The sequence below is a fragment of the Dicentrarchus labrax genome, unplaced genomic scaffold (assembly GCF_905237075.1).
Source record: "Dicentrarchus labrax unplaced genomic scaffold, dlabrax2021, whole genome shotgun sequence".
Taxonomy (NCBI): Eukaryota; Metazoa; Chordata; class Actinopteri; family Moronidae; genus Dicentrarchus; species Dicentrarchus labrax.
In genome coordinates, this window is record NW_026136703.1 from 9,218,520 (window position 1) to 9,229,686 (window position 11,167).

Here is an 11,167-nt window from a genome sequence, read left to right on the forward strand (position 1 = left end):
TGAGTCGCAGGCAAGATTACCTCACTTCCACCCAAACACAGCTTCAGCGAAATGCCTCTTTAAATCACCCTAAAGTGGCGTGCTGAGACTTTTTCCCTCATCACAGAAATGAGAAGAGTGTGAATTGTGTTGAAATCTTTTATATAACCCAACACATTTAATTGAAATGTCAAAGGGGAGCTTTTGGGGGGTTCAGGGGTAACACAAGGAAGTTACTTGATACGGATGCGACAGATAGGGTGACAAATGGGAGGGGAAGCTACAGTGTGAGAATGCGAGAGATATAAAGGGAGGGGGGGACTCTTCATAGTCACTTCATTCCCTTTACTGCAGTACAATAGCAAGTGGAAAGAGGGAAGAGGCCCCTGTCTATTTAAGCAGAAATGAAATGGAGACTATAATAACGCAGGACTCAGGAATGTGTCTGCTGGTTTACCGCCATCCCAGCACAGGCAAACATAGGACAGAACATCCGAAGCTTCTGCACAGATACAGCTCGGGCAGTGATGTTGTGGCTACAAACCCAGCTCCCCACAGAGACGGCGGAGAGTGTTGATAGCCAGGCCGCAGCCTCTCAGGGCCACAAGTAGACTCTGTAACATGAAACACTTATTTTTCTCTTTCTTTCTGGAGAAAACCACAGTGTATTTTGTGAATTTGTGTTTTGGTAGCAGTCATTCAGCCAGGTCCTGGCCTCAACACTCCTTTCACATGAGTCATATGTGAAATTCACCATAATTAGTGTTGTGAGTTAATCTGTGATTTACTGTGTGTGAATCCAGGTATTTGAAGTGGACATGTAACACATAAAATTTAGACTGGACTAAAATGACGTTAAATATAACAAATAAACTGTTTATAAGTGACATAAACATACATGTATACTCTTTTTTTCCAATTCATCTGCTGTGTCTGTGTGTCCCCTACATTTTTGTGCGGCTCATAAGGCTTACATAGCGGTAACTTGGCGACACCTAGCGGCCATGAGCGGGAAATGCGAGGACCTCCCGAGATAAACTATTAATTTCACCTGAGTATAATACAACAACAATGCAACAATAGATGGAAAGTCGTTGCTGCATTAAAACAAAAGGTGCCCTCACAGTTTTTGTCGCTTCAGTTTGAGTTTGGGTGTTACCCTCTTTGGAGTGGAGAGGGTAACACCCAAAGAGGACCTGAACTCACCTGAAACCCACCGGGCTCTCTTTGAATTTCTTCTTTGTCTTTTTCCGACATGCTCGCCAAGGTTTGGTCAGACTTTGAGCAGAGCTTTTGGGCCAAACTCCGTTCGTTGGGGTCATGCTGGCAGGTACAGTAACATTACATGTATATATATATTGTTAAAACTGTGTGGAACTGATAAATGGCGTCGTTTTTTGGCTTGTTTAGCTAATGTTTGGCCACTAGAACAGGAACATGCTGCCTTCAGGGACTTGACATTACAGACCAAACTACACGGCTGTGTTTGAATGTTGGTGACATGTTGTTTAAAGTGCAGTCTGTGTGGTTTAGCTAACATTTAGCTACGTGTTTTAGGTTTTCAAAATCTATTTAAAATGAATTTCCAGTGCAGTGTGGATTTATTAATGCCCAAGCTGTTAAAACACAACTTTTCCACACACTTCCAAGTTTGTGAAATTGCATTTGTACTTAATATTTTGACTGTTACCGACTGCATGTTTTTGTATCGATTCCAAGACGTATTTCACATTTTTACTTGGCCTAAAAATCACATTCAACCAAGGTGGAGAAAAAAAAAAAAGCTTTTTTCATTGTGTCTTTAAAGATTTAAAAACAGATAGTATGTGGTTGGCAGATAGTTGCCAGCTGAACTGATTGAAGCTAGAAAGATATATCATTGCTTTACTGATCTCTTGTTATGCTCCCTCCAGTAAAGGGTTACCTGTACATCTACTGATACATTTGTTGAACATGAATCTCAGAACTAAAGTTACGCTCGACCTTTCAAATGTGAAAGAAAAAAAATAAATAAAATGCCACAGGAACTTAGTTACTGAACACACACATATACACCCTCACAGTCACGCTTGTGCTGTGGTTTATGTGGTGATCATCATCTAGCTCCCACAGGCAGACGGTTGCCTCAAACACCCGGAAAACAAGATGTGATGCGTGTGTTGTGCAAGAAAAAAGACACACACACATTCACTGATGCACAGAGGTTTAGTTGAGATAAGTGCTGTCATTGTGTGAGCTTTTAGAGCACAGGATACTGATACTAAGCTAAGGCTTTTTTGGACTTTTTGTGAAGTTGTAGAGTACCAGGTATGAGTCTTCCTCTCTTCTTCTCACTGGGGTCATTTGTAGATTTGTAGTTTGTGGTGAGTGATTGAACGCGAACAACTGCGGCAGGGCTTCAGCTCAGGACCCTTTGACCTCATTGCAACCTGTGCTTTTACATTTCCTGACATCAAGGTTGGTTGCTCTTGTGTAGCGCTCAGTCTAGAAAGGTGTTACGTCAAGGTTATATAACAGATGGACTCACAGGGAGATGTTTTAGATCTACAAAGTGTAATGGGTGGTTGGGATTCCTAATTTGTGTCAGATCCTACCCAGATTTTTGCTGTTTTTGTATTTTTTTGTATTGTCTCTTAGAGAGGAAAGTTGTTCATGTGTGGTATTGTGCGTGTCTCTCTCGGGCAGCTTTGTCACAAAAAAGGAACTTAAGCACGCAGAGGAAGTTAGTCAATAATGGCAACATAGATTTCTCAACACCTTTCATGTTTCTGTTCATTTAGGTTGATACATTTCCAAATGTACTTTTTTCATGTCTGTGCTTGACACTGCTGGAAAGCCCTTTTTTGATGTTTGACACTGTAAAGGGGCCTTTACAATCTGCGATACGTTAATGTAGTTAGTGTGAGTATGTGTCACAGGCTGACAGTGACTATTTCAGCTGTGAGTCAGTGCTGTTCATGAGATTTAACTTTTCAACCATTTTTCTGACTCGGCTTCCATTTCCTCAGAAGGATTCTGCTTTTTCTCCTCACTTTCAATTCACATTTATGTTTGTTGTTTTTTTTACTTCGCTCTGCTAAACAAGAAAAGAGGGGGGGGAGAGACACTAATTGAGCAACATTAACTGTGCTGCCTGCCCATGACGTCACTTCCTGCAGTCACGTTGGGGAGCAAAGAAAAAAAAAACTGCTCATTTTTTGCCCATTTACCTGTGGGTAGTAATATTGTCGACCTACGCATCTGTATCTAAGGTGTGTCTTTTCGTTTTTTTCCGACAGGCTGCCTTCCCCATATCTGTATCCCCTTCTATGGCTGCCGATGACTATAACCCCGTAAGTATTAATTCCTTTTTTCGTGTATGACATTTACTCAAGCTCAGGTTGCCTTGTTTCTCGCTATGATGAAACTGAAAACCTGCTCTCCTTTTTAATGGTGGAAGTACTTCTGCTTCTCCTATTTTATGATGACTATGATGAATGAATATTTATACTAGCTTATGCTCCACTGGGTTGTTAGCTGGTCATTGTCTAGCTTGGTTTCTCTTAGTGTTTTAGTTCAATTTAAAAGAAGAAGAAGGAAAAAAAAAAAAAGCACAAGACAGAAAGTCTTCTCACAGATGAGGATGTTAGAGAGGAGGAGGGGGAGTTGTGTTAATGTGTGTGTGGAGTAGAGATAGAGAGAACAGCAGAGAGCGAATTCATGTGACACTCGGGGTGAGAAACAGGATGTTCCAGACTCAGTCTTCGTCTCAGCTGCAGGGTCTGAGACTGTCAGTGTGTTTCTTCTCGTCTCCTCCTCCTGACTGTCTGACCTGAGCCCTTTCCTCCTCTGCTCTCCTCCCCGAAAGGTCTCCCTCCGACACAAATCCAAGAAGAAGACCCGAGGAGGTAAGCTGTCAGCCTTGAGCTCTCATCACTTTGTCTCTGTGTGTGCCCGCGACTGTAATTTGGACCCCATGTGGGCGTGTGTTAAGTGGCAGGGCAATTGGTGTGTACAGAGGGCTTTTAGACAACGCTCGGTTAGTTTCACTTCAGTTCCTCTATATTTGAACTGCTCTTTATCAGCATCTTGGATCTGTAAAGCTCATTGAAATTCAGACTTTCTGTGTTGTTCTTATTGCTGTCTGATTCATCACAGGAACAGGTAGGCTGAATGCAGCACAGCACTTTTGAATTGACTGGTCTCTGGATGCTGTGTGGCTTTGTTGTTGTGGTGTTATTTTTAGAATTCATTTGATTATTGACCCAAACCCAGTGACCTATTTGCATTTGAATGGAAATGTTTTGCCCGTTTGGATTTTAGTCTCTGCAATGTATTGCTTCCTCTAATGCCAAACTGTGGCGTTGCTTCTCTGTGGACAAAGGAGAGGAGGTCTCAGTGCATTCATGTGCATGTGTTCTCTGTGCACAGGCAATGGTACAATGAGCAGGAGACGCATCTCGGTCAAAGAGCTGGGGCAGCCAGACCACCAGGGCTGGCTGTACAGGAAAAAAGAGAGCAAAGGCTTCCTGGGTATCAAATGGAAGAAGTACTGGTTTGCTCTGAAGAAGACGTCTCTCTACTGGTACACCAATCAACTGGTGAGTAAAACAAACTTTCATGGGCCTATTTATGATGTGTACACGTGTTCAAATGGTGTCTGAGTCCTGATAGCAGAGCTGTGACAGCAGCCTGCTTATCACAGCTCATCACTGTGCACTCCAGCCTACAGCTGTCACTCCGCAAAGCTTGAGCTGCACAGAATTACTCAAAATAACTACCAAATACTGCTAAACATCTGTTTCTCTCTTATGATTTGCTCACTTTTGCACACTCTCAAACTCTCTGCCTCTCTCAAATTAAAATTTGCTGTATTGGTATGACTATAAGCAGATATAATCATTCATAATAAGAGGGGAATCGGTGGTTTTCATATTACTAGGTATGTAGTATACTGTAATGAAAGAAAAATGTTTTCTTTTTCCCTTAAACAAATAATTAAAAGATTATATGATGAGGTAAAATAGAGGGTCACAACTGAATGCAATGGTGAGAATCAGAAGGAAATAGAAAACAAGTACAGGGACGATTTCAAGCAAACACTACTAAAACATGAATAAGTGCGTTTGTAGGGGACTGTTCTCACCAGCAGATACGTACCTGTTTGCTGCTCTGGTGAGTATTACAGCAGGGTGGCGTATGTGGGATTGGCTCATATTAAACTACAATGCCCCCTGTTTATTGTAATGGATGAACTTGTCACCCACTGTAACAGTGTGTCTCATCTGTGTGTTTTATAATAAAAAGAATGGAGGTACATTGTGTAGGAAAAAAGCTGTAACAGGCTTTGGCTACACAACCTGTTAGTAGGATCAATTAATTGTTGGTTTGGGGTTTTTTTATGGGATCTTTGGACAATATAAAATTTTTTGAATATAACTGGACTTTCCTTTTAAGCTGTAAAAGTTTATATATTTTAAAAGTGATACATGTAAGCATCACCTGAGACAAGAATGGCAATTCGAGTACTAAAAGTGTACACTATTTAAAAAAAATGTATGTATATTTTATTTATCCTAATCCCTTGTTTTTGGTATATCTGTTTTGGTACTGCTACTTTGTTTTGCCTGTTCGACATTATTGTCAGTTTTATATACTGTTTTTGGTGCTATTGGGAAGGGTCTGGGAATGTCGGGTGCGGGGTGGGAGGAATGTTTATCCCCTTCATTTGTACTGAAAAACAAAACAATGATTGGGTGGTCGGGCCAGGCAGCCCCTGAGCAAAATGCCAAAAAACAAAAAAAAGGTTTATATATTTAAAATCCCCTCCTGACATTTATTAAGACACAATTCAAATAGTCTGCTTGGAACAATAACTGTTTCTGTTATATTTATGCCACGACAAAAGTATAATTTAAAATCTTAAAAAGGTATCTAGTCCTTATACCTCATAAACCACTCATAGGCCTGCCCCTTAAAGGTAATGTAACATTTTCACATTAAAATGTCTATAAACACTAGACCTGTGTTATATAGTTTATTGAGTTGTATACTTACATTATCCCAAATGTTTCCAACAACGTTCAAACCCAGAGACATCTATAATTTTATTAACAGTCGCCTGTCAATGGCGTCATATCCTCTTTATGTTGTGGTTGTCCGCCAGAAGCGACCATAAATTGACTTTTTATCCAGTTTTAAGCCCTTTTTAGATCTTGGTTGTTTTCAACATTATATTCTAACTGGATTAAGGATTTTAGTCAGCGAAGGTATGGGTCTTAAGTTATCAGAGAAACAAGCTGAGCTAATGATGGCAGCAGCAGCTCGGCTGGCAGGACCTCTGGGATGTTCTTTATCCGCCGAACACATATTTTTAATATGAAACTACTTTAGCTTGTGTTTTTACTGATTTTAATCACCAGGTTCGTTTGTTTTGGAGAGTAGGAGACCTCTGTGGATAATTCAGCTCCCGGTGAAAACCTCCTGAACAACGAACACTAAACTTCACCAAACTTACATATTGTTAGCTGAAATCATAATTCTTTGTGTGTAAGAAGACTTAAAACATTGGTTTAAACAATGTTAAAATGTGTCTAACTTGAAAAAAAAAAAAAATTACACTTTTGTGCACTCAAGCCAAACACAGCCACACTCGTCCGCCACTGCAAGTGCAACAAAAGCCCTGCGAATAAAGAGCCAGTAGGAGTAATTAATGAATGTAATCTGTGCAAAAGATCTAGAAACGGAACAGCTTCAATGAGGGCATTTTGTTTCTTAATGCCACGCAGAGCTCTTTAATTGTCAAGCCTATACATTGGATTGATTTTAATAACTGTAATGTAGTTGAAGTGTGCACTGTTTTATCTAAAATAAACAAGGATCGGATTGAGACTTGGTACAGGCAGATAATCAATATTGAATTACTTCGGGGATCGGGGGCTGAAAAGTTGATCGCGACATCCCCAGAACAAACAGTTAAATATTGTCTGTAATTTTTGAAAATATAAAAAACTTCAACACTGGGATGAAAGATGGAAAGAAAATACAATACCCATCATATTATAAATGAATCAGCACGCAGTTTGTCGTAGTGCATTATAATGACATATGTTTGAAGTTCTGCAGTGATTGAATTTGGTTGGAAAAAAAAGAAGCTGCGCCCCCAATTCCATCCATTGTAATAGTTTTTGCAAACTAGAGCAAAAACCAAATAAAACGACTCTCGCAGCATGAATCCTTAACACATCACACATTTAAGACTTAATGAGTCACAGATGCGGTGCAGATGAGTCATACTTGTTTCTGCCACAGCTGTCTCTCTGCCAGCCTGTCACTGCGGGAACTGCTAGGTTGTGCTTCCTGAATGAGATGTTGTGAGCAATGGCCCTTGTCAGATAAACAAGCATACGTAACTGACGTGTTTGATTTACTGGCATTTTGACTTGACGCAGATCTACTGTATGTCGCCATCATATGACAGGAGAAAATAGAAGAAGTAGCCTCCTGCAATTTAACTGCAGGTGTCATTGTCAGGAAGTGGTATGAAGTCATCAGGTTGTTCTAACGCTCATTGTTGTTCAATCTTGTGTGTTGCAGGCAGAGAAGGCTGAAGGCTACATTGACCTCACCAACTTCATGATTGACAGAGCCATAGAGTGCAAGAAGAAGCAGTAAGCTCAAAGTTACACTCCCTCAGTTTCTGGTTTATCTGAATCAGATTTTACCGTGTAACCACCCACCACCGGTGGTTTGAATTAAACAGGAACTATATCTGTATTTATTTTGGGACCTGAATGACATAGAAAGTCATCCCACACACTGTGATAGGAAGTGCAAAGTCTTGAACAATTTGAAAATGATCAGGGAAGTAGAATAAACTCAGTTTTTATAGATTCCAGTAAAAACTTCTTTTCACACTGCTCTTTTTGTGTTGCTCCTGTCTGAACTGCTCTCCATTGACTTTTCCTCATGCAGTGCGTTCAAGGCTTGCCACCCACAAGTCATGATGTTTTATTTTGCTGCGGAGAGCCACGAGGAGATGAACTTGTAAGTCACATAAAAGCACAACATTGTATATATTTCTCTATGGGTGTTTTTTTTTTTTTAATGTACACTGTCTTGATTCGTCAATTGTTATTGAGTAAAATTTTTTTATTCTTTTATTAGATGGTTGAATAAGCTTGGGCTAGCCTCCATTCAGTATGAGCCAGCAGAACGAAACCCTACAGCCGGTGAGCACCCATAACAATCAGACGTGTATTTCTGTTACATATTACTGTTCTTATAAGAAAATCTTAATCATTATTTAGTTAGAAGTTGAATTATTTCTTCTGTCTCTCATGCAGAGTGTTACAGTGAAGCCAGTGACCATGAAGAAGCTGAAAGCACAGAGATTCCCCCTCCACCATACTCTGAACAAACCCTGCGAGACTCCGTGGATGCATCCGGTCCACCTGGTAGCACACATCAGGTCAGTAATGTCACATCTATACAGGAGGTTGCCATTCACTCAATAGTGTAGTTAATTAATTTGTGATAGTATGTTTACTCTGGTTAAGCTGGTAATTTTGTTTTAAAATTATTTTTAATTCATGCTAGATAAAGACATCTGACCGTGGTGTATTTGTCTTTCAGGGTACCCTGCCTCCCCCTTACTCCTCCGCAGTCCCCAGCGAAGCCAACGGTTCACTCTCGTCCCCCGTCAGTACAATGACATCACAGAGCTCCACCTCCTCGCTCGCCAAGCACCGGCAGTCCTGGTTGGACCTCGTCTCGCAGGCGTCTCCTCCCACCGGGGAAACGGCTGTGGTGTGCTCGGTTCAGGTACACTCGTATCAACCTCCGGAAGAGGAGACGGAAGAGGAGGATGACTCCCAGGTGTTGGAGGGCTCGTCTCAGCAGGACTCTCTGGAAACGGGGTCTAATAAGGAAAGCCCTGCTGCGGAGGGGGAGGCACAGAGAGTCGCATGTGGTGCTAAAGAAGAAGGTGAGACTTTATTTTACTCGTTTTCCATTTGTTGTGTATTTGTGACTTGCCTGTGTTGTCTTTAAATGTTTGGACATTTGTGAGTCAGTTGGCTCTATTTTAAGTCGATTTCTGCTGTGTCATTTCCAGCTGTAAGAGACGATTTCCTGTTTCTCACAACACTATTTAACATCTTCGCGCAAAGAAAGATTACTTGTTGTTGTTAGTTGATTGATATGCTGGCTCATTTTCCTTCGGTTTCAGATTTTTTAATATATTTTCTACCTTAAGTTTACTGGTAATGTCAAGTCACTGTGACTTAGGGAACCTGCAGTTAGTCATTGTCAATCTTTGTGACATGTATGTTGATGATGTAATATAACCTTATCTTGTTGCAGGGGTTCATGGGAATAGCTCAGATGAGATGGAGAAGCTGTATATTCATCTGAAAGAGGCCAGCCTCTCGCCAATAGGAGATCGCAAACCATCCACAAAAAGGGAATTCAGGGCCTCCTTCATAAAACGCTGTAAAAACCAGACTGTCAATGACAGACTTCATCTTATCCGGACTCTCAACAGCACATTAAAGGTATTTTTTTCTATTTCCTAGTCTGTTTTTCCATCACAGTGCAGCTAGTGTGTGAATTGCAAAAGAAATGTTTTGTAGAATCTGGAGAGCTTTGTGCTATTTTTTTAATTTCCCCATTTTCTTTTCTCTCTTCTTTCCTGACGCAGTCGAAAGAGACAGACCTACAGGCAATAGAGCAGGTGCTGTCGGACCCGAAGCTCACCTCAAACAAGTTCAGAGAGTGGAAGGAGGCCCATGCACCCTTGGTGCAGGAGATTTGTGTGAAACCGGTCCAGCAGGTGGCATCAGAGGCCACAAAAGCTGCAGCATCAGTCATTGCTGCTCCAGTGGTCGAGACCAGTTTATAAAGACTCCTCATGACTGGTTTTACTGTGTCTGGACTTAACACTCACATACTTAAGACACACAAACACACACACACACTGCTGTTCGGTTAAGACTACTGTTCCATATAAGTTGACTTTATGTACTGTTCAACAAGTAACTGGATCAATGAAGAAGAGTGTTTTTAGCTCCTAAATAGAGATGGAGCAGGCATTATATGATTAGCAGGTCACATTAAAATGTGAAATGTGTTGTAGTATTACTTTTACTGTTAGATTTGTAAGATTAGTTCAGCTAATTTTGCAGAGGATTGTTTTTATGTTGTAATTCTGTGAACGTATGCATTGTTTTTAATATTTGGAATGATGGAGTACATTGAAATGATGATGATCCATTATTCTTTGCATGGAAACACTTGTTTTTACAGTATGTTTGATCTACTTTGGATTCATCAGTAGTGAACAAATTTTGAACTGTTGGTCAGTCAATTATTGGTGCCATGCACCAGCGCTGCCTGTTACACATGTGTTTTACAGCAACTATTTTGAATGATTGGTGTTTTGTTCTCCCTAAAAATGATATTGTCATACTTATCATGAAAACTGAACACCGGGGCCAGCACTAACAGAATAAAATGTTGGTCACAAATCATGATAATTTCAGATTAATTTTTTTAGATTCAGTGTCAAATCATTGTTATAACGATGTAATTTAGAGCCAAGATATAAGAAATCACCTTGTTTTTTTGTAGAAAATGATATGTATGTTTATTCTACTAAACAAAAACAAGCTATTTTTAAATGAAGAATTCCAGCTTAAATGTGATAAAGACTTTATTACTAGCCAGTATCAATGATACAGTCTGTTGGGCTTAAAGACAGGATGTACCAGTTTGCATTGGCATTCAAACGCAGGATGCTTGGTGGATAATTCTCAGGAAAAAAGACAGACCTCCACCTTGGCCCTTACAAACAAGTCCAGCAGACCCTAATCCTGTACACAGACCCAGAGAGACCCAGATTTAGTCAACTCAGGCCAAGCAAGGGCCTCTGACTTGGTGACAACACCTACTGGTAACCAACCAAGCCCCAGTCACAAAGAGGCATTTTTTCTGACTTACATTTCATCTGTTGTGTATGTGTTAAATATTAACTCAGTGTAAATATTGTACATGGATGTGTGATGTTAATTATATTTGATCTGGAGTCAGAGCGCTTGTTTGTATACAGGGAAATAAAGTATTATCACAGTAGGCTTGAACATTTCACTGTGGCTTTATTTTGATTTATGTGGTCAATGTAACCATAGATGAATGCGTCTTTGTATTTTTT

The 11,167-nt window shown here is 40.3% G+C and overlaps 1 protein-coding gene across 5 annotated transcripts; it reads left to right on the forward strand.

Annotated features, from left to right (window-relative positions):
• The first annotated feature begins 1,167 nt into the window (after positions 1–1,167).
• On the forward strand, positions 1,168–11,088 carry LOC127358029 (interactor protein for cytohesin exchange factors 1). Of its 5 annotated transcripts, none has more exons than XM_051390880.1 (11): positions 1,168–1,309; positions 3,258–3,311; positions 3,827–3,866; positions 4,390–4,559; positions 7,555–7,628; positions 7,933–8,004; positions 8,125–8,189; positions 8,304–8,428; positions 8,593–8,944; positions 9,322–9,512; positions 9,659–11,088. In XM_051390880.1, the coding sequence occupies exons 1-11, from the start codon at positions 1,235–1,237 to the stop codon at positions 9,857–9,859; spliced, it is 1,419 nt and encodes a 472-aa protein (XP_051246840.1). In that variant the 5' UTR covers positions 1,168–1,234; the 3' UTR covers positions 9,860–11,088. The 5 variants fall into 5 exon arrangements, with proteins under 5 accessions (XP_051246840.1, XP_051246849.1, XP_051246859.1 ...); XM_051390889.1 differs by lacking the exon at positions 1,168–1,309 and adding an exon at positions 2,133–2,286; XM_051390899.1 differs by lacking the exon at positions 1,168–1,309 and adding an exon at positions 2,297–2,436.
• The last annotated feature ends 79 nt before the right edge of the window (positions 11,089–11,167 follow it).